Consider the following 23,918-nt stretch of genomic DNA (forward strand, 5'->3'; position numbering starts at 1 on the left):
AACACACATCACAGGCTCCTCTTGAGTCCTTATGCCTGAGATACTTATTAGAAATTTAAAAAAGAGAAAGAGAAGTGAAAGCTTCCCATCTTAATTCTAACTCGTGACCACTCTCGGACAGGGTGGAACTGCCTCTGTGGGTTTCCAAGACCACAACTCTTTACAGGAGTACAAAGCCTCGCCTTTCTCCAATGGAGTGACAGGTGGTTTCAAATTGCTGACCTTTCGGATCGCAGCCCAGCCTGTAACCACTAAGCCACCAGAGCTCCTCCCATCTTAAAACTACTTTAAGAATCATTAAAGCTCTTCCTAAAACTGGGGCGGTGGGGGAGGGGAAATCTTTAAAGCTTTATAATTTATGCCAAAATAGCATCTAAAGAACTATGCGCTGATTTTAAAGATGATTGTCATCTTTGCATATAATTCTTCAATAGGGTACAGTTATTGAACAATGAACATTATTGACTGTGCTTTGGAAAGTCATGGTGTAAAAGCCAACAGTGCAGTGTTTGAAACTGATGAAATCATTAAGCCTAAGACTGTAAATAACAATTTTCCACTGAAGTGTGTGACTAGTCTTTATTTCTTTTGGCAGCTTCTGGGGTGGCTGGCTGAGAAACTACCTACTCTTCGTTCCACCCCTACAGACCTTATCCTTTGTGTTCCTCATCTCTACTCCTGTCTTGAGGACCGAAATGGTGATGTGCGAAAGAAGGCCCAAGATGCTTTGCCCTTCTTCATGATGCATTTAGGGTATGAGAAGATGGCCAAGGCTACAGGGAAACTGAAGGTACTACTTGGTTTTTTTATTGTTGCATGCCATTAGAAAAATATTGGACATGAATGTTGTATCCACAAAAACAACCTACTACCCCACCCCATGAGTTCCAAACTGAATTCCTGATGAGAGCACAAATAAAATATTTAGCTGTATAGAACCTTTAAAGAATCTACTGTACTCAAGGGTGAAAATTCTGACCTAGGATAAGTAGTTTAGTATGACTACACACTGTGTGTTATGTCTTTCACACTGTGCTGTCTCCCTCACTCAGAGGGTATTGTAAAACCAGGAACACAATCATTTACTTTAAGTCAGCATAATATAAGTCAGTCATTTTTGTGACCGCTCACTTTTCATGTTGTCTCCCTAGCCAACTTCTAAAGACCAGGTATTGGCCATGCTAGAGAAAGCCAAAGCCAATATGCCAGCAAAACCTGCACCTGTTAAACCAGCTTCCAAAGCAATGGGAGGGTCAGCTCCAGCCAAATTCCAACCTTCGTCAGGTAACTATCTTAAGACGGGCAAGGAAATGACTCTAGGGAACTTGGAGAAGAAACCCAAGCTCTGTTTTCATCACATTTCCTCACAGGTTCTAGATCCCAAGCCCTCCTCCCTCTCTCATTACCCTCCTGTCATAATCATTTGTGAAGTACTGGTTTTATTTCAGGAACTGTATAAAGGTACAAAGAAGATTGTCTTGGTTTCAGAATCCAGTAGAGAGTCTTCAGTGAGTGGTAGCATATTGAAATATTTCAGAAAGCTGGTGACATCCTATATATTAAAGTTTCCACACCATTTTCTGCTATTGGATATTATAATTGGAAGGAGAATGGAGACGACGGCCTTACTAAGGCTAGCACAGAGTCACTGAGCAAAGAGAATTGGTTGATATGCAACCATTTCAGGAGGTAGCATATGATCAAGAACCAAAGGTATCAAAGGAAGAAGTCCAAGCTGCGCTGAAAGGCAATGGTGGAAAACAAGGCTTTGGGAATTGACAAGCTTCTAATTGAGATACTTCAACAAATGGCTACAATACCGGAAATGTTGGCTTGTCTATCCCAAGACATTTAGAAGATGGCGAACTCATTGGAGGGCATCCATATTTGTAACCATTCCACAGAAAGGTGACCCAACAGAACAACATTGTTGAGCAATGGCATAATGCCACAGACAAGTAAAATTTTAAGATTACCCAAAATTAAATCACCAGGGACCTGCCAAAGTTCAAACAGATTCAGAAGAGGATATAGAACAGAGTATAGTTCCCCCCCCAAAAAAATTTTTTTTTAAAGAACAACACATACCATGCTGATGCCATATGATCTTGGCTGAAAGTAAAGAATACTACAAAAATAATTACTTGTATTTTCTTGACTCTGTAAGATCAGTCAATTATGGATCATAACAACTATGGGTATCATTAAGAATGGAATTTCTAGAACACATAATTGTGCTCATGGAGAACCTGGACAGAGATTAAAAGACAGGCCTGAATAGAACAAGTGATGCTGACTGGTTTAAAATTAGGACAGGTATGTGTTAAGAGATTAATCCTTTCACCATACTTACTCAGTCTGTATGCTGAGCAAAGAGTACTAGAAGCTGGACTAGGTAGGTGAAGAGAGCAGCTTCATGATGGAAGGTTGACTCATTGACTTGTCATATAGTTGACACTACCTTGCTTCCTGAAAATGATGTACATCTAAGGCTATGGCCTTTGGTATGGATTATACCTCAATATAAAGAAAACAAAAGTCTTATTCCAGGGGCTTTGTTTCAGAAGTCTAAATAGATATTATTTTGGCTAATGGGGCATATATATTTTTTAATTTATAAAGTTTTAATAATTGTTACTTACTTGGCATAATCAAACTGTACTGTATCCAAATGAAAATGTTAGCTCCTATAATGAACTACAATACTATGGACATGAAAACATGATGACTGAGGCTTGAATTTATCTGACAACAAATAGGATTTATCTACATTCCAATACAGCAAACAGTATATCATGTCCTAGAAGTACAGTTTAGGGACTGGCCCCAATCCCAACTATGTGAACAGCCCCCCCATCCCCACAGAAGAATTCATTTCAGAGGACAACACTGAATCTGCAGCTCAGTGAGACGGACATGTCTGATCAGAGTACACGGGAGCAAATGAAGAGAGAGGAAGAGACAGTGGAACACATCCTGACCCACCAAACCTTGAGGATGATATCCCTGCTTAGAGCCACAAAAGCACAGAGAGAACTATAGTGCCAGCCCCACTCTGAGACATGATGTCCCTCACTGACCCATAGCATTATGGGGGACAACACTGGAGATACAGTGCGGGAACTGTGCCCGATCTGACCCCACCACACTGAGGGGAAACACTAAGAGTGTGCAACAGAATAGTAAGGGAACAGAGCAATGAAGACCCCAAGGAATACCAAAAATAAACTTTGGGACCAAGGTGTGGCACCCCATCAGACTAGACTGGAAAACACTCCTAAAGGTCAACAAAGAGACCTTGAACTATTTACAGGCTTTTCTCTTTTTTTGTTCTTTTGCTTTCTTGTGTTGCTTTGTTTTGTTCTGTCTTGTTTTTCGTGCATATTTTTTTATCTCTGCAAATCTATCTAGATAAGATAGGTGGGAGAGAAAACAAAAGGACTGATGGTTCTTGGGAAACGAGTGATGGGGAGGTGGGGCGGGGAGGGGGGGGGATAGGAGTGAAGAAGGGATATTAAACCCAGGGACAAAGGAACAACAAGTGATTCAAAATCTATGGCAAAGGAAGCCTGGTAGGGCTTGATCAAGGGCAATGTAACCGAGAGGAATTACTGAAACCTAAATCAAAGCTGAACATGATAATGGGACAAGAGGAAAGTAAAAGGAAATAGAGGAAAGAACTAGGAGGCAAAGGGCATTTATAGAGTTCTAAATACAGGCACGTACATTTGTAAATATATTTATAGATGACAATGGGGAAACAGATCTCTGTGCATATATTTATAGGTTTAATATTAAGGTAAGCAAATGGACATTGGGCCTCTACTCAAGTACTCCCTCAGTGCAAAAACACTTTGTTCTGTTATATTGGCATTTTATGATGCTTATCCTCCTGACACTATGCCGAAGACAAAGCAGGTGCATTAGCAAATGTGAAGAAAGCTGATGGTGCCCGGATATCAAGTGGCCATCTAGCTGAGAAGCAACAAAGTCCACATGGATGAAGCACACCAGCCTGTGCAATTACGAGGTGTCGAAGGGATCAGGTATCAGGCATCAAAGAACAAAAAAATCATATCATTGTGAATGAGAGGGAGTGCAGAGTGGAGCCCCAAAGCCCATATTGTTTGTGTCTTGAGTGTTACTGTAGCCCAGATGCATGGAGATAAAGCCGCATAGAGCAGAGAAATTAATTATTTAAAATTAGCAGGTAGGCCACATGTCTAGCATCACATTTTCTGCATAAAGCCTAGATTCCTTCCTCTTGTCCAGGATTATGAGCCTCTTAGATATTCAAACATTTGACCCAAACATTCACTTCAGAAGAAATCTTAATTCACCCAAATTGTGTTTTATTAAAAAACAAACTATGAGGCACTGTTTATGCTCTTCATTAACAGTCCTGTTGGGTGTCTTTTAAGCCTTCTGCGGATAACTTCCTCTTACTCAGGAAGGGTGAGAGTACTAACCTCTAGAGTTCATAGATAAGCTATGAAAGTAATTTATTCTTTTTTTTTCAAGTTGGTTGGTTTGCAGGCTAAAATTTTTTTTATATAAACCATTTTATTGGGGGCTCTTACATCATTTGTATCAAGCACATTTGTGCATATGTTGACATCATTTTCAAAATATTTTTCTCCTTGAGCCTTTGATATAAGCTCCTCTTTTTTCCCTTACCCTCCCACCCTCGTGAACCCTTGATATATTACACATTATTGCTATTTTCACATCTTAAACTATCTACTGTCTCACTTCACCCACATTTCTGTTGTTCATCCCCCTAGCGGGTTATATGTCCATCATTGTGATCTGTTCCCCCTTGCTCCCTCCACCTTCCCCCTACCCTCATGGTATCACTACTCCCATTATTGTTCCTGAGGCGTTTATCTGTCCTGGATTCCATGTGTTGAGAGCACTTATCTGTACCAGTGTACCTGCTGTGGTCTAGCCATATTTGTAAGGTAGACCTGGGATCAGGACTGTGTGGCAGAGGAAGCATTAAAGAACTAGAGCAATGTTGTGTGTTTCTTCAGTGGAGTACTGCACCCTGGCTGACTCATTCCTTCCTGTTATGTTTGTCTGAGGGGATGGCCACTTGTCTACAGATAAGCTCTGGGTCTCCACTCCACCCCACCCTTGTTCACATTGATATGATGTTTGCTTTGGATCTTCTGATGCTTGGTCCCTGATCCCGTCAACACAGAGTGATCAATCACACAGGCTTCTTCCATGTGGACTATGTTGATTCCCTGCTTGCTTAATTTCAAAGCAGGCTAAAATCATAAGAATAACCTGTGGGGGGAAGGAGCACTAGAATTGACTGGTTGCACAACTCATTTGAAAGACATTTTAACCATGGTTGTGTGTGGGTGTGTTTTCTAAAATTGATATGGTAATGATAGTTCAATCTTATCAAAGAGAATTGTACAATTGGATTGTATGATACATAAATTATGTGCCAATAAAACTTTTAAAAAAGGACAAATACCCACCCCCCCAAAAAAAAACCCATGAAATACTGCTTGCTTTCGTAATTACCTCAAAGTATAAACTAGAAAAAGTCCCTCTTTATTAGCAGATTTTTCTTAAATTTTGGAAAAACAAGTCATGTGAGGTAGTTGATAATGAAGTGCAATGAGAATGTATTAATTGTACACACAAATCATTTAGCGCAAAAATACAGCTTGGATATAAAATGGCTAAGGTTTATAATCATTCTTTTACTAAACACCTACCTAGGCAAGTTGTTACCTCAGCTGTTAAATAATTATACCTCATTAAAGATTTATGTGGACAAGAAAAAAAAGTCCTCACAATTAAATCAACAAGCACCAACATCACAGTAAATACAAAAAATATTTCAGTTGTCAAGGATTTCACATTACTTGGAATCCTAATGAATGTCCATAGAAACAGTGAACCAGAACATGTAACAGCTGTTTGATTTGGGAAAACCTACTCGGAAAGACCTCATTAAAGTGTTGGAAAGCAGAGAGAACACTTCGAGGACTGAGCTGCACTGTCCCCAAGCCATGGTATTTTCATTCGGTTCGTGTGCATATGAATAAAAAAGACTGAAGAATGTGCAGTTTTGGATCTCGATGATCCCATGAGCCGCCAGAAGAACGAACAAGTCTGTGTCAGCACAGAGCCAGGATGCTCCGTAGAAGCAATGGTGGGAGGACTGCGTCTAGTATACTTCCTGAACAAGGACATCACCCAGAGGCTGCCACCGTGGGTTCAAGCATAGCCACCACGGTCTGAGCATCGTCTGCCTGTCTTGTTGTACATCAGGCCCCTGTGAGTCAGAACCAGCTGGGTACCTGAATGCTAACTTGGGATGTTTTCTCTTGAAAACGTAATTATTTAGGACATAAAACAATAGTCTTTGGTTTAGTGGGATAGAAATTTTTTAGGTTATATAGAAATTTTCCAAGTAGACAGCTTTTGGCATCAAAGCATATATTCAGCTATAACATTAATTAGAGTCTTGCTAGATAGCACATAACCCACTGCTGTCCATTCAATTCCAGCTCAGGGAAGGGCAGTGTAGAACTTTCCGTCTGTTCTGAGACTGGCTGCCTCATCTGTTCCCTGGAGCCGCTGATGGGAGTCCAACCCGCGGCACACTGGTCAGCCTCGCAGCCCTTCATCTGTGCCACCCGGGCTCCTTCAGGGGTGGATACCAAGTGTGAAAGATGGAGGACATTTTCTACCCTTAAGGAAATAGCAGCCTAGCAAAAAATTTTTTATTTTTAACTATTTTTATGTTAATTTTTTAATTAAAAATCATTTTACTGGGGACTCTTACAGCTCTTACAACAATCCATACAGCAGTTGTATCAAGCATATTTGTACATAATGTTGCCATCATTATTTTAAAAACATTTACACTCTATTGAGCCCTTGCTATCAACTCCTCATTTTTCCCTCACCCCCCATTTTTAACTATTTAGAAAATTGTTTTTTACTGAAGCTCAAATATTTTTGAAAGCTAAATTTTCTGAATATAATACGTGTATGCTTTAAAAGGAAGCTAGGGATAGAAGATGACGGGTGTGTGGAATCTTAACTGAAACCTTGATTAAATTTGTAAATTAAAATCTGCAGGTGATTTTTTTTATTATCATTACATATGAAACTTGCCTGGGATGAAATATGGTTTAGAGCTTATTCTTTGCTTTTTCCTTTGAAGCACCTGTTGAAGATTCTGTTTCCACAACTGTAGAATCCAAACCTGATCCTAAAAAGGCCAAACCTCAAGGAGTCTCCTCTAAAGCAAAGGTATGTTCATGCTGCTTATTTAAATGGAATATTGACCCTGACATATCATACTACTATGAAAGATGTGATATTTGAAAGAACATTGCCATCACTGATCTTATCAAATTATGTGTACATAAGTATTTTGAGGCTCATTTTTAATATAAGCCCAAACCAAACATCCCATCCTAAAGAGGTACTTTCATAATTTCTGTCACTCCGATCTTTGCAGTTGGAAATCTGCAGGAGCGCAGAGCAAATTCTTACGTAGGTGTGGTAGAACAAAAGCATAAGATTGATTTAGATTTCAGAAAATTGGCTTCCTTCAAATTTGGTAGTGTTAGATCCTTTTACTGGAAAGTGTCCTGATTTCCTCTTTTTATCAGCTTTATTGACGTGTAATTCACTCTATGGCTTCATAGTTGAAGCATATTAAAAAGAATTGTGCCATCATCACTGTAATCAATTGTAGAACACTTTCTTCTTCCTAGTACTCATCGTTAGCTACCCATTTCCCCCCAAACCTCCCCTGCCATACCCCAAGAAGTTATCAATCCACTTACCCTGGGTTTCGTATAAAGAAAAATAGACATAAATAAAAAGGAACAAAACCACCTCAGTTGAAAAGGTAACATCGTCCTGCCCGCGCCCTCTCGATGCAGCAGCAGTGCTCTCTGCACGCACTCGGAGGGACCGTGGTAAAGGACTCCTGTCCAGGTGCGCATCTCTAACCGTCTCCACTCGCCCTTGTTCAGCGTGAGTCCATGTGTGCACCACAGCACATTGTCACTCATCTCTAACTTGTTACTGTGCCCACAGTAGTGATTATTTTTACAAAAGGAAAATTATAGATTAGTAATTCGTAGTATTCTAATAATCAGTGTAGAGAAAGTTATTTCACTAACTGCATGTACCTGGTGAAAAGGTGTGTGTGCCTGTGAGTGGAAACTGTTTCTTTCCCCAGGACATGTGTGGTCACCCTCCTTCAATAGTCTGGGCACTCTGGCCATTCTTCTAAATGTTGCAGTTAGTTGTTTTCTTTGCTGTGTATGTATTTCCAGTCTGTTGCTCAGTGAATTGGTTTAAGTGAGTCGTCACGGGCTAAACCCTGCACTGAAGCGGTTACTTTCCTCTTCCTCGTGTCCACACCCAATTCAATAGCCCTTGTTAGCGTGATCTGTTCAACGCTGTTAATGTCGCACCTTGTCGCACCTTCCTTCGTTTGCAGTTTACAAAGCATTTTCGCATACATGTTTTCATATTTGTTTCAATCAAATGATTTTAATATCTGAACTAAAAAAAATCTGACCGACTAGAAATAGTGAACTCCTGCTACATTTTTAATGCAAATTTTACTTTAACCAGAGAGGCTTGGTGTTTACTGTATTCTTTCTGTCTGAAACAAAGATTATAAATCTTTAATTATTTCGTAAAACCACTGTCATGGCTTAGTTACTTAAAATGCTTCTTGCAACTCTCCCTTGAAGCAGGCCCAAAGCATCTCAGATGATACTAATGTGATAAAGATACATCTAAATATAGAGACAGAAACAGGGTCTGAGCCAAGTGATGTGAAAGGTGTAAATGTCATTCCAGATGTTACAAATATGGAAAGCTTATAAGTAGAAAGAATAGAATTATACAATCAACAAAAACAGTCTGTGACCCAGGCTTGTGATCGTAATAGCGGTTTTCCCAGCCACTTTATATGCCATTACTAGGACTAAGCAGCAGTTTACTTAAGAATGCTATTTGGTCTGATGGTGCCTGGCTATCAAAAGATATAGCGTCTGGGGTCTTAAAGGCTTGCCGATAAACAAGCGGCCATCTAGCTCAGAATCATCAAAGCCCATATGGAAGAAGCACACCAGCCTGTGTGATCACGAGGTGTCAAAGGGATCAGGCATCAAAGAACAAAAAATCCTATCATTGTACATGAGGATGAGTGCAAAGTGGAGACCTAAAGTCCATCTGTAGGCAACTGGACACCCCCTTACTGAAATATTACAGGAAGGAGAGGAGCCAGTCAGGGTGCAGTGTAGGAACGATGCAACATACAACTTTCTTTAGTTCTTAAATGCTTCCTCCCCCCACTATCATGATCCCAATTCTATCTTAGAAGTCTGGCTAGACCAGAGGATATACATTGGTACAGATAGGAACTAGAAACACAGAAAATCCAGGTACAGATAGGAACTGGAAACACAGGGAATCCAGGACAGATGACCCCTTCAAGACCAGTGCTAGAGAGTGGCGATACCTGGAGGGGGGAGGGAAGGCGGGGTAGAAAGTGGAAAGCGATTACAAGGATCTACATAAAACCCTCTCCCCACGGGATGGACAAAAGAAAAGTGGGTGAAGAGAGATGTCGGACAGTGTAAGATACGACAAAATAATTAGGAAGTGGAGTTCTTGAGGGGAGGGGGTAATGGGGAAGGAGGGTGGAAAATAACGAGCTGATATTAAGGGCTCAAGTAGAAAGTAAATGTTTTGAGAATGATGATGGCAACAAATGTACAAATGTGCTTGACACAATGGGTGGGTGTATGGATTGTGATAAGAATTGTACAAGCCCCCAATAAAATGATTTTTAAAAAAGAATGCTATTTGGAATATTTCTAGAGAACATGTCCAGAAACATAGTGTTGCATGCTTGATTCTATGGCTCCTGTTCCTTTCACGGGAACATCATGTAGAGAGGTGCCTTTGTTGTCTAGAGTGTTCTTTTCGGGGGCTGCAGCAGCATCTAACCGAGCTTCCCCGACCCCTGATTGTAGAACGCACAAGGGAAGAAAGTGCCGAGCAAAACCAGCTTAAAGGAGGAAGACGACAAATCTGGTCCTGTTTTTATGGTTGTTCCAAACGGAAAAGAGCAGAGAATGAAAGATGAAAAGGGATTGAAGGTAAGGAAAGCAAAATAATCTTCAAGAGTTTAAAGCTAGTTAGTTTTTGTTAAAAATAGTTTTGCTGTTTGAAACTCTATAATCAGTGTGAACTATTTTGATGTTTAACTGAATATTTTGCTTGTGAATCCATTGTATTGTTTCTCTAAGATAATTTTACGAGAGTATTAATTCCTACAAAAGATTACAAAATGGAGCTACTGCCTATTGTTTCCTTTGACCAGAGAGGAAGAATTTTTTTTCAGATAGGAAAAATTTGACGAGATTTTGTTTATTTGAATTTTTAGAAGAAACTATATGTCAATAGATTATTATCGGCATATGCCTGCATAGCCGTGGGCTCCTTCTGGAGTCTGTGTACTCACTCCAGCATCCTGAAAGACAGATTTGGTGATTTTATATACGATGGATGTCATGTAACTTTTGATAATAAAAGTCATGGATCTACATATATTGACATGACAAAGATAGCTGAATTAGCAATGCCTAACATAGTATGTATTATCTTTATTGGTACATTGTCTGTCTATGCCTTTCTGTGTCCAAGCCTGCTGAGCGTTTTGGTGGTTTCTAGTCCTTCGCTATATAAGCACCTGTGTAAGTGACTCTGTGTGCACATAGTTAAGTATTTGTATTTAAATTCTCCAGTATATGTATTTTTAAATTTTGGTGGATATTTCAAAAATTCCTCTATTAAAGTTGGGCTGGAAGTGTTCACTAGGTTGTACATGATTGTATCATTTGACTTTTCTAGTAGGAATTCCTAAAAACTGTATGCCTAAAAGATTTTCCTATTTGTTAAACATCATGATGTGCAGCAGCTTGTGGGTCCATCTTGCATTGATCTGTAAGAAGGGCGTCGTGTTAAGTTCGCCGGTCTCCTGTCGAATTGATTTCCCAGAGCTGGTTCTCTCCCTCCCTCCAGGACAGCCCAGCTGTTCGATCTGCAGCTCCTTGTCACTGTTGGCTGTGTTTTGTTCTCAGGTGCTAAAATGGAACTTCACCACTCCCCGGGATGAGTACATGGAGCAGCTCAAGATGCAAATGTCCAACTGTGTCGCTAAGTGGCTACAGGATGAGATGTTTCACTCGGATTTCCAGCATCATAACAAAGCTCTAGCTGTCATGGTTGATGTAAGTTTACAATCGACAAATTGTAAACTTAGGCATGTAAATGCACTGATCTCTGTGAAAGAGTCAGAAGTTTGTATGATTTCAGAAGGAAGTGGGATGTATACCATGTTCACTCTTTAAATAGAACAAGTGATTGTGTGCCTGGAATTTTTAGGTCTTAAATTAACCCGTCATTTTCTTTTGGGTCTCCAGTAGAATTTAAGAGGTACTTAACTAGCCTAATAGAACTCCAGCTTTTCTATAGTCTTACTTACGGGGGTTTTGTTTTCTTTTATTTTAAGCATCTGGAGAGTGAAAAAGAAGGTGTCATCGGTTGCCTGGATCTTATCTTAAAATGGCTTACCCTGCGGTTTTTTGACACCAATACAAGCGTCCTAATGAAAGCCCTAGAGTATCTAAAGTTACTCTTCACCCTGCTCAGTGAGGAGCAGTATCATCTGACTGAGAGTGAAGCATCTTCCTTCATCCCCTACCTCATCCTCAAGGTGACGTGCTGGTCTCACTGTAGGATACTGCTCAAGCTCCCGCTTGAAGACAGCCAGTGCCGTGCATTTAAGCATTCTTTTCCTTGTTGTTGGTTAGGTTGGAGAACCAAAGGATGTCATTCGTAAAGACGTCCGTGCCATCCTGAACCGGATGTGCCTTGTCTACCCAGCCAGCAAGATGTTCCCTTTCATCATGGAAGGAACAAAATCCAAAAACTCTAAGCAGAGAGCAGGTGAAGCATTTCATTTAAATTGACCCCTTAAAAAGGAAAATTTAGAAGTGAAGACCATTTGCCTGGGATTTGTGTCCCTTGCTCCCCACCTCTGATAGGGACTGTGAGAGTGATGAGTTGCACACTGGTGGAGCCACAGTATCAGGTGATACAGGCGCCACTCGGTACCACCCTGGTGACAAAATCATGTGCACAGGGGCCATCTGACTCACTGGCATCCCTCCTCCCAAGAGCACCACTGTTTTACTCTGCTCTATGAAAAGGTGGCAGCAGTCAACAAGCAGAAACTCTAGGCAGAACAGGAATACAATCTTAGTCTTTCACTTACACATAGCCCAGTAATCTAGTGAAGGAGACAAGTGTCTGCCAAAGATGTGCTGAGTCTGTCATTCATGTAGCCTTTCTCCCAACAGAGTGCCTGGAAGAGCTGGGGTGTCTGGTCGAGTCCTATGGCATGAACGTTTGCCAACCGACTCCAGGAAAAGCCTTAAAGGAGATAGCTATCCACATAGGAGACCGGGACAACGCTGTCCGCAACGCTGCACTCAACACCATTGTAACGGTGTACAACGTGCATGGCGATCAAGTGTTCAAACTGATAGGAAATGTGAGTGGCTCTTGTTTTGAACATTGGCAGCGTGTGTAGTCTCTTAGGTGTCAGCTTTCATGCCACCTCAGCTCAGTCGAAATGTTTACCACTTTTTATTCAGCTCAACTGATTAGTCTGCCGTAGAGGCCAGATAAGTCATGGAGGGTGCCCCTGACTATCAGAGACCATTTAGGCTTAGAGTGTCCTGAAAAAAACACTTTTTCTTCCCGGAGCATTCTATGCCTGCCAATTGCTTTCCAGAGAGGAGAGTGCTTTTGAAAGAAAATCTTGAACTATAGCCATTTGCCAGATTTCCCAAGCCCTTTAAGTTCTGCCTCGAAATGCTGTTACGTCTGAGCCAGTCACTGCGTTCACTGAGCAGAGAACTGACGACATGTTGACTCCCAGTCGTGACTGGAGTCATTTCTTTACTTCAGCTGCCTCTTAATAGCTCTGTGTATTTACACTGTGCTGTATCCATGTATTTACACTGTGCTAGAAGATTTTCATTTGATTCTACAATTTTAAATTCTCACTACTACCCAGAGAAGGAGATGAAGCTGGCGAGCATTTTATTGTCTATATTCGCAACTAACAAAGCATCTGTTAATCTTCTGACCTTTTAACTTAGTCGTGATTTTCCCTTTTGTATTCTTTTCTTCTTTGATAGGTAGTCTCTCAGCTAGTCAGTTATTAGCCATGGTTACTTTTCAGATGTAGACAGTGTTTTGGAAGTAAACATGTTCTAAGGTTGTCAGTTCTCTTAGTCAGAAAACGGGTGTGCTTGAGTTCTGCAACTAGCTATTTGCTTCTCACGTTCTAGTAGAGGGGTGTGCAAACACATTCATTGTGGCCTCGTTGCAGCTTTCTGAAAAGGATATGAGCATGCTCGAGGAAAGGATTAAGCGGTCAGCAAAGAGGCCTTCTGTGGCCCCGGTAAGACAGGTGGACGAGAAGCCACAGCGTACGCAGAGCATCAGCTCCAATGCCAACATTCTACGCAAGGGACCAGCTGAAGACATGTCCTCCAAGCTCAAGTACGTGAATGGAGAATGTGGTCCAAGAGTGTCCCTGTGGACTTGCTTTATGTGCTCAGAGCTTGTCTCCTAACACAGTCTTGAGTTCTCGTAACCATTATCATGCATGACCGAGCGTCTGGGTAAATGGCTTGTAATCAACTGTTTAATCCTTCAGTCTTCATTGTCTTTGTCTTTGTCTCAAACCACTTCTAAATGGTCTTGTGCCTTCTTTCACTGCCTTTCCGTGGACAGAATTATGTATCGCACTTATAGGATGTAAGTACTGCCTGCTAATTTCTCATTAGCAGGGCTCTTCTAGCTTGCTTACTTCTGACTTGGCTCCATCCCCTCTTGCTTAGAGTTTAACCAGGGTGGAGGGTTCCGTTAGCGTCCCAGAAATCGAGCCTTCCACTGGCAGACATGACAGCTCGATGTCACGTGACCAAAATAAACCGCTTCACCTTGTTCCTTAGGTTAGCTGTGCTTGGTTGTTTGTAGGTTCTTGTTCTGGAGAGAAGGCTAACTAAAACACATGTAACCCAGAATTGGCAGAAAGACTCAAAATACTGCCCTCCAAGCTGGACAGCTGTTTTGGATTGTCAGGGATACAGTTTTAACCAATTTGAATTTGGAAACAGAATACCTATGATTTGCATGTAATACTTCTCTGCCCTTCCTAGAGTGAATATTCCTAAAAAGAAGAGATGGCTATCCCTCCACGTAGAAGATGTATAAGATTAGAAAAATGTAAACACTGATTAATTTGATGAAACCAGTCATCTAGAGTTTTCGCTTATTTGTGTCCACAAGAAATGAGCTCTGAGTCAACATACGTATTATATGTGTATTATTAGTATTTTCTGCCCTGTCTGGTTTGTTGGTTTTAGTGAAGTAGAGCGAATACCTTGAGCTGGCAGGTTAGTCCTGAACCAGTATTGTTCTCCACTGAAAGCACTGGCTTAGGCTCGAGGGGGGCTGAAACCAGACGTGAAACATCTGTCTTGAAGCTTTGGGGCAGCTGGCAGTGCTGCGCTTGCCCTCGGGTTAAGAAGTCGCTTTTAGTTCAGGAGCCTTCTCTGTTTCCCTCAGCCAAGCCCGAAGCATGGGTGGACATCCTGAGGCAGCCCAGACGGTTCGCCGAGAATTCCAGCTGGACCTAGATGAGATTGAGAATGACAATGGGACAGTCCGATGTGAGATGCCCGAGCTTGTCCAGCACAAACTGGATGACATTTTTGAACCAGTCCTAATTCCTGAGCCCAAGTAAGTAAGAAAGACTCCTTCCTGTGTATTGAAGCAGTTCACCCGCATCATCAGAGTGCATATGTTAAAAAGCCCTCTGCCCGTTACACAAACATGTTGGTGTCCAGTGATAGCATAGAACTGCCCCGCAGGATTTCCAAGACTAGACTCTCCACCAGAAGTAGACTACCAGACCTTACTCCCACGGAGCGGCTGCCAAGGTCCCACCACTGACTTTTCAGTGTTAGCGTCCAAGGACTCACTCACCACTGGGCCACCAGGCACCTACCTTTTAGAGTAATGACCTAAACCTAGCAGGGGTTTGCATAATTCCAGTTTACTGAGATGTCTTGTCACTGAGATTGAGTTTCCCTTTACTCCGCTGTCTAGGATCCGGGCCGTTTCTCCACATTTCGATGACATGCACAGTAATACAGCATCCACGATCAATTTTATTATCTCCCAAGTAGCGAGTGGTGACATCAACACAAGCATCCAAGCTCTGACGCAGGTAATGGCAGTGCTACCCACAAGAGTGATTCCAGTACTAGATGTAGAGGCTGTGAGAGCAATGAGTTAAACGCTGATGGATTCACAGTGTTAGGCCTTACGGGAAACATTAGTCTCACCCTGATGGCAGAAAAATAAATGCACGGGCACCTCTTCAGAGTCATCACTTGACGTGGATATAGCTGTAGTAGGGACCCTCACTCGTTTATCGTTGCACTCATTCACCGAGACCAGCAGCATAACAGTGAATGTGTGGGGACTAACGATTTTGTAGCATCCCCAGGTTGTAATGACAGAGCCCCACACAGAAAGAAGAACCTAATGACGGCTGTGCATGTGACTGCTGTGGAGACATGGCCCAGAGAGAATGCAGTTACACAAAGACGGAACGATGAGCTCTGCAGGCCATCCCAGGCGAAGGGTCACGCATCCTGTGTACAGAGAAAGGTGCAGAATGAGGTCGGCCTCTGGACCCTCAGAATAAATTGTTTTAGATTTTAAACTTGGTAGGAAGTCACTAAAGAATTTTGAAAAGCTACGTGTTCTCTGCTCCTCTACAACAATCCAGCCCTAAGGTTAGTATATTAGTTAGCACAGAGCAAGGTAGAAATCCAGTGGCAAGGAGACTGGAACATGGAGCCATGGTGGCACAGTATGAGGGCCACACTGTGAGGAGGGAGTGCATACTGAAAGGATGGTGCGGGGCGGGGAGGCAGAGCCCACGTGGGATGAAGTCAATGTTCATGCAGACGGCCCATCTGGCATGGCGAGGGAGGAGAGCCCACGTGGGTAAGGAGGGAGGATGACACAGGAGTGCCGGATGGTTCTGATGAAGAGTTAGAGCTGAAGCAGGAGAAGAGGTCATGTGCGTAGGAGAGGCCTGGGGTGGAGATGAACAAGTGGTAGCATACAAAGAGATTAGGGTGATGGCAGCCAAGTTGCTCACTGTCGGACAAGGGAGTTATAAATAGCGAAGTGGGACAAAACAGAATGAACAGAATTAGGTACAGCGATGGGAATTTATATTTCACAATATAGAAGAATATAGATGCAAATGTATTTAATACATAGGACACCTTATAAGCATAAAGCTATATAATATATATTCCTAAGCATTTTCACTGAGAGGTCCCGACACAGCAACACTCCAAAAGCCACATGCGTGCCAGATATTTGTCTAGTAAATACTGTTTGCATGAAAAAGAAGGAGAAGCCTACGGAGAAATGGCTGACTCCAGAAAAAGTACAAGATAAGCCTAGACCACTTGGTGGCATACAGCAAGTATAGGCTCAAAGAACAATGGGGACGAAGGCTGACAGGAGTTAACTTTCTTTCTGAAGAGTGGACAATTTGAGCACCAAAATAAATAAGCATAATAATGAGTTATAAATCGACTAAAATGTAATCAAATTTAGTTTTAAATAAAAACCTGTAACTCATGCACGTAATAATTAATCAATTAAGACTTTGAAAATAAGTGCCCTATGTAGATAGTGGCTTAGCACCTCCCTACAAAGTTCTTAAAATGCAACGATTCAAGACATTAGAAAAGCCTGGTAGATACCTTAATCAAATAGGTCAAAATGAATAACCTTAATAATTAATGAGCTAAAAGGAAATCATATTCCCTGGAACGATTCAGTGAGAATTCAGCATCTTTCTGATAATATTCTAGTTAACAATCCATAACTTGAAATTAATCACAAAAACCACATCAGCAAAATGCAAATTGAAGAACATTTTATAAAGTAGCTGGTCTGTCCCCTTGAAAAGTATCAAGGAAAGACTGAGACATTGCTACAGGCTGGAGAGAGACACAGGAAATGTTAACTAAACAGGGTGGATCATTCTAGAATAGCCTTTTGCTTTAAAGAGTTTAATGGGATAAATGGAGACCATTAAGAACAAAGCAAGAGGTAGCGCGGTGCGCCCCGGGAAAGGCGGAGGGCGCCATGGTGGGTGGCGAGGCGGCCTCGGCGGTGGAGGAACTGGTGTCCGGGGCGCGTCAGGCGGCCGACTTCGCGGAGCAGTTCCGCTCCTACTCGGAGAGCGAGAAGCAATGGAAGGCCCGGATGGAGTTCATCTTGCGCCACCTGCCTGACTACCGCGATCCGCCCGACGGCAGCGGCCGCCTGGACCAGCTGCTGTCCCTCTCCATGGTTTGGGCTAACCACCTCTTGGGCTGCAGTTACAACAAAGACCTTTTAGACAAGGTGATGGAAATGGCTGATGGGATTGAAGTGGAAGATCTGCCACAGTTTACAACCAGAAGCGAATTAATGAAGAAGCATCAAAACTAAGGTAGAAGCTCTATCCCACTTGCATCAGCAGCTGCATGCTCAGAAAAAGAGGCCAGGAAAAATGGGACTCTTATTGCCCCAGCGTCTGTCTCAGGACTCCTGGACTTCTCAACACAACGCACGAGAGGCAGCTGGCATGAAATGGAACCAGTCCAGATTGGCTTTTTTAACGTTTTTATTCATCTAGAAACCTATCATTGTAAACATATCTGTGGACATTTTATATATTTATAAATCATGCATTCCCAGATGAGTTCAACAACATTTGTTTATAAATGGCAAACTTTTTATTAAAACTGCTGACTTTTTTAAATGTTCATCTAATAATGGCAGGTAATGAGTTTTACCGTAAGGATTTGTAAATAATGTTCCTTTATGATAGTTTTATGCCTCCCCCCTCCCCAGATCATTTCTGCCTGCAATTGATATATGTGTAGAACCCCTCCCCCTCCTCGCTCTCTGTCTTGAGAATAAAATTCAAGGCCTGCGGAAAAAAAAAAAAAAAAAGAACAAAGCAAGAAACCTAAAACCTTAAAGAGAGAACACATTGTTGATCTTATAAAACTGTAAAATTTTTCATTTGGAGAAAGTTAGCAAGTCCTCCAAATAAACAAGTGATATGTTATCGAATGTGCTGCATCCCATGTGGGACAGGGTTAATAGGTGCAGTAACCAGAGCTGAGAGACTCCGAGAAAAAGACAAGGGACCAAATCGGCCAACGTGAAGAGATATTCAAATAAGCCCCTCCCTCACACACACAGAAATACAAATTAAAGTCACAGATATTTGAAGTCATCAGGTTGACAAATAGTAATGATACAGATTTTGGGAAAAGTACTGTATTATCTTAAATACAGAAATGTGAGTTGGTGCCTTTTATTTTTTGAGAAAGTGATACAGTAATATACATTAAACCATAATTATACTCTTAGTACTCTTTTAGGAATAAAAACATGAGAGAAAGAATCAGGGAGTAGTGAGGCGGGCTTGTGTTTGTATGTTGTTAGGTCCCATTGAATTGGTTCCAACTCATAATGGCCCACGTAGAGCAGAATGAAACATTGCGCATGCCCACGCTGTCCTCAGAGTCATCGCTGTGTTTGAGCCCCTGTGTCACTCCCTCTTGTTGACGGTCTTCGCTTTATCCCTCACTGACCCTCTGTCAAGCCTGATGTCCATCTCCAGGAATCAGTCTTCCCTGGTACCGTGTCCCACATCCATGAGACAACATCTCGGCATCCTTGCTTCTGAGAAGCATTCTTGCTGTACTCTCCACCTCAGACTCGTTCATTCTTCTCCCAGTCGGTGGTGTTTGTCATTTTTTTTCCCAAGGCATAAAAAATAAGTTTATTTTCATATTTACAAAGCAAACGTGGTTGCCTTTTGGATTTTCATTGGAATTAATAGGTAAGGCTACATTTAAAAGTCAGGACAATATCCATTCAATGATGGTATTTGGGGAACATCTCCCGATGCATTTCCTCAGGGAACAACTCTGCATCCTCTTCTACAGATCAGGATTTTTCTCGAAGGGCTTCGGGCACATCCACCCGCCTCAGCTGTCTGATGCCGCTTCCCCGGGTGGCTTCCATAAGGTTGTCGTGGGGTAGACAGTCTTGAGTTGTCTTCCATTTTCTTCTCTTGGACGGACCTCAGGGAGTTTTTTATTTCCTTTAGGATATTGTTGGACTCTTTCTTCCCTTTCTTCCCTTTTTTCTTTTTCTGTCCATCTTATAGTACCTGCTGAGCACTCTCCTGCTTCTTTATTCACTGTACATTTTTCATATGCATGTGAGGTGATTGGAAATCCCAGGGTTTGACACCTTTTTTTTTAGCACTTTAAAGAAGTCTTTTGCAGCAGTTATGCCCAGCGAAGTGAGTAGTTTGATCTCTGCTGTGTTCAAAGGCTTTGATTGTGGATTCATGATGTTGTCTGTGGGTCTAGTTGTAAGAAATTTTGTTTTCTTTAAATTCTGGGTATAATTCACACTGAAAGCTGTAGTCTGGTTTTCATCAAGAAGTTCTTCGTGCTCCCTTCACTTTCAGATAATGTATGTGTGTGTGCACATATATACAAACACATGTACACACACAAAGATGTGTATTGCCACATTATTTGTGCTGAATGAAGACAAAGTAGAAACACACGGCAAGTTCATCAAGAATGCTCTCCCTCACGTGAAAATAACTGAGGACATTAAATGCTGTAGTGAGATGGCAGGACACTAGATAGTGCCCTGCCATCTCAGTGAGGGGTCAACCGAGTCCACGTGGAAGAAACACACCAGCCAGTGTAATCCAAGGATTGTAAATAACAAAATCCAAGTCCAAAGAAAGTGTGGTATCTGAGGTTAAATGGTAAAACACCTGGTTTGCAGAAAGCTGTGGCTAACAATGGAAACCCAAAATCCATTTGCAGCATCTGCACATGAATTACGCCTCCTGTGACTCCCCTCTGAGCAGTCAGGGAATGTGAACAAACAGCCTTGCTACCCTCACAGAGAGTACTTTAAAGTCGGTGATGACAGGTGATGTTAGCGTGAAATGTAATAACATTTGATCTCCCCTTTGACCCATTTAAAGTTTCAATGAAAAAACAAAAGGTAAAGGGGAAATACACATGGATTACGCCCCCAGCGGATCCCTCTTTCAGACCAGGGGTCAGACCAGGGATGTGATTGGCCTTGCTGTCTTGCAGAGTAGTTGGAGAGTATATGATTGCAGGTGTACTTACGTTAAAATGTAACATCTTAGTATTTGGTCACCCTTTTGACCCATTTTAAAATTTGTTTTGTTTTTAATATTTTCGGTTTCATTTTCAACTGCGGCTTTTCTCTGTTTTACTTGGTTGTTGCTTTTTCCTTTTGGGGGGGGTATGTTTTTCTGTATAGAAAATCTAAGATAGGTAAATCTATAGAGACTTAACTGGATTAATGATTTCTTGTAGGGTGCTGGGGGGCAATGGGGAGCAAATAATCATGAATACGAAAAAAGGAGAAAATGTTCTAAAATTGATTGTGCTGATATTGTACAACTCTGAATGTGATTGAACTGTTGGGGTAAAGAAAAAGGAAGTTCATCAATAAGAGAATGACTGAATAAATTTTGGTGCATACATACTATTAAGTAGTCTTTGATTAAGAACTGTTCTGTTGGCTTTAGGGATTTTCATAATTTTCTATCATGTGAGAGAAATGTATGTTGTAGGTAGTCCTCTTGTACAATAGAGAGCATGCCAAACCTTACTCTGTGTAGGTGCATGTATTTATGTGAGATTGTGAGCATAAAAATATATACATCAGGTTGGTGGTGATAATTACCTTGGGAAAAGGAGGGGACCTAAGCCACACCCACCAAAAAATGAATGCCTTGCTCTCCCTCCATAACTGAGGGATGGGAGAGAGGAGTATAGGAAACCAAAGGAGTAAACTGTTAAAACATTTAGTTGATTCCCCCCCCCCCCCCCTCTGATGCACACTGGACCTAATCTGGTTTTCAACATTTTCTGTATTTTTGTTTTGTTTTTGTTTGTTCGTATCAGGGCTCATCTCAGGTGTTGTGCTCACTCTCTTGTATTTGTTATATGTTTTTCGATATATGAAACCCAGAATTGATTAACTGGTGAACCTGTAGGGTCAGCAAGTAAAATAAGGGTTTGGGGGGAGGTGGGGGATAAAAGGGTTTGGGGGGAGGTGGGGGACAATGTCAAGGAAAAAGAACATTTGGAAACTAATTGTGGTAGCAATTAGGCAATACTGCTTGATATGATTGAACTATGGGATGATATGATATATGTATTAACTCCCAATTAATAATTTTTTTACAAAACGAATGCCTTTGAGTTGATTCCAACTCAGCAGTCCTGTAGGACAGAATAGGACCATCAGGTTTCCTAGGCCATGAATCTCTTTGAAAGCAGGCTACCACATCTCCCCCCAGCAGGGAGGCTGATAGGTCTGAACTGCCAACTTTTGATTAGCAGAGCAGCATTGAACCACTACTTTTAACCAGATTCCTCAAAGAGTCAGCATCCCAATACAATGGTACCCTTTTTTCTGTGTTCCATGTTGAAATAGTTGTTACAAAATATGTAAAACTGCATGTGTGGGTTTATGGGATGTACATGTGTGAAGGGATGAATGAAAGGACTGCTGGCGTGTACAAAATGCTACTTCCTGGAACATGGGTGCGGTGTGGAATTCAGTGCCCTCTGCAGTTATACAGTGTTGCCGCCCTATATGACAGGATGGTCACTGAAGAATGATAATGGTTGCCTCAGTGTCTTATTTATTTCATCTTAAAATAGAGCTGTTTTTATTGTAGCCAATAGTAACATGTTATCATTTATGACAACCAATGGACAGAACCCAAAAGAGCAAGATGTGGGAAACCCGAATTTTATATTGGAATCAGTAGTCCCATCTTTCTGAGCCTCACTTTTCTCATCTGGTAAATGGAGATCTGAACATGAGCCCCATTTACCTGCAGTGCTGTGAACATGATCACATAAGAAACTGAGCAGAAAGGCATGCTTACAAAGCGAACATTTATGCATGAGAATTGAGAGGAACGGGATCTGCCACTAGTTCACCTGACAGTACCTTACTCAGTCAATATTTGTTGAATGATTGGATCTGAAAAGATGGGTTATTTCTATATATAAATGACTAGGTTTTTCAACCGCTAATGTCTCAAAAGAGGTTTGCCTGTAAGTACTCTTAGAGAAATTTCTTGCACTATGTCCTGCTTCTTAGAAGTATGACGCTTGGAAAACACATCTTGGATTTTTTTGTTATCAGATTGATGAGGTTCTGAGACAGGAAGATAAAGCCGAAGCTATGTCGGGCCATATTGATCAGTTTCTGATAGCCACGTTCATGCAGCTGAGACTCATCTACAACACACACATGGCAGATGAGAAATTGGAGAAGGATGAGATCATCAAGTTGTATAGCTGTATCATTGGCAATATGATTTCGGTAAGGACACCTCTGCAGACTGAGCCTTCCCTCTCCCTCTGGTCCCTCCTGGCAGCCAAGTTCAGTGCAGATGGGCCAGTCCCATGGCTCTGGGTAGAATTAACGTATGTGGTAGAGGGAGTCTCTGGCTACTTCCACTGAATGGTGGAGTATTCTGCAGCGAACCTTGTCATCAGGAAAGAAAGTAGAATGCTTCAGACTACCTAGAAATCCAGTTGATGGCCGTTTCTTCAACAGACATGGTGGGACCTGGGATGGCTTTGCACAGGTCATATTTGGTATATTTCATAAACAAAGGAGACAATTCAGTTAGTTCTGGTTATCACAGCTTTGGAGGATTGTGTGATTTTTATTTTTTCTCAATACCTTGATTTTTTTTTCAAATACTTTGATTTTTAAAAATGTATGGTTAAATATGTATTAAGGCATGCCACCCTCAGATGACAGCAGCAATGTGAAAGATAGGAAATTTAGGGGCAGGAGGAGGAAAACAAACAAACAAAAGATAAAGGAGGGGGAAGAATTCCAAACAGGAGAATGAGAACACTTGTGTCACAGACTTGTACATGGAGAAGCTATGGAACTAGGTTGTGTGCCACTGTGTAGATTGCTGTTCACAACAATGAATTCCTATTGTTTAAAAAAAAACAAAACATGCCACTCGAGTTCTATCTTCCTTACTCCACACACCTAACACAGTTGTGCCTGGGTAGCTGTTTCAGATAGAGAGCCTCGCCCGGGAGGCCTCCACGGGAGTGTTGAAGGATCTGATGCATGGCCTCATCACCTTAATGCTGGACTCCAGAATTGAAGAGCTAGAGGAAGGTCAGCAGGTGATCCGCTCTGTGAACCTCTTGGTGGTGAAGGTTCTGGAGAAATCGGATCAGACCAATGTCCTGAGGTAAGTCTGTTCGCTCAGCATTAGAACATAGAACACACTCTCTTGTTCACACCTAGAAAGCACATCCGTTGTAACTTTGTTTGCCTCATAAGTTATTTATGTGTTAGGCCAGCTTGGCTAGAGAAACACCACCAGTGACACTCACACGTGTAGAAGAAAGAGCTTTAGATCAAGAAGTAATTGCATATCAAGGAAAAAACATCCCAGCCCAGTCCGACGCAAGTCCATCAGTTCTATACTCATCCCTAAGTCCCTCTTCCGACTCACACAGCCACATGCAGTAATACAGAATGCAGGAAGACCACAGGCTGGTGGGTACAGAGCCCTGTGGATCCAATCCAGTGGCAGTGGACATATC

At 41.7% G+C, this 23,918-nt stretch overlaps 1 protein-coding gene, 1 non-coding gene and 1 pseudogene across 6 annotated transcripts in view; all 3 read left to right on the forward strand.

Moving 5' to 3' along the window:
• Positions 1-23,918, forward strand: part of CKAP5 (cytoskeleton associated protein 5) — a 102,673-nt gene that overhangs the window by 73,642 nt on the left and 5,113 nt on the right. For all 5 annotated transcript variants that reach the window (XM_075545772.1, XM_075545776.1, XM_075545775.1 and 2 more), the window contains exons 25-37: positions 596-790; positions 1,152-1,284; positions 7,196-7,284; positions 10,041-10,166; positions 11,151-11,300; positions 11,582-11,785; positions 11,883-12,018; positions 12,432-12,625; positions 13,472-13,644; positions 14,716-14,889; positions 15,259-15,379; positions 22,480-22,659; positions 23,373-23,560. In XM_075545772.1, coding sequence (XP_075401887.1) covers positions 596-790; positions 1,152-1,284; positions 7,196-7,284; positions 10,041-10,166; positions 11,151-11,300; positions 11,582-11,785; positions 11,883-12,018; positions 12,432-12,625; positions 13,472-13,644; positions 14,716-14,889; positions 15,259-15,379; positions 22,480-22,659; positions 23,373-23,560 — 2,063 coding nt within the window. The remainder of the gene's footprint in view (positions 1-595; positions 791-1,151; positions 1,285-7,195; positions 7,285-10,040; positions 10,167-11,150; positions 11,301-11,581; positions 11,786-11,882; positions 12,019-12,431; positions 12,626-13,471; positions 13,645-14,715; positions 14,890-15,258; positions 15,380-22,479; positions 22,660-23,372; positions 23,561-23,918) is intronic.
• Positions 12,121-12,231, forward strand: LOC142447762 (small nucleolar RNA SNORD67). The gene has a single exon (XR_012784415.1). It is a non-coding gene; the product is annotated as a small nucleolar RNA SNORD67 (small nucleolar RNA).
• On the forward strand, positions 17,300-18,146 carry LOC142444668 (CDKN2AIP N-terminal-like protein pseudogene; annotated as a pseudogene).

This window comes from Tenrec ecaudatus, chromosome 4 (genome assembly GCF_050624435.1).
Source record: "Tenrec ecaudatus isolate mTenEca1 chromosome 4, mTenEca1.hap1, whole genome shotgun sequence".
Classification (NCBI taxonomy): domain Eukaryota; kingdom Metazoa; phylum Chordata; class Mammalia; order Afrosoricida; family Tenrecidae; genus Tenrec; species Tenrec ecaudatus.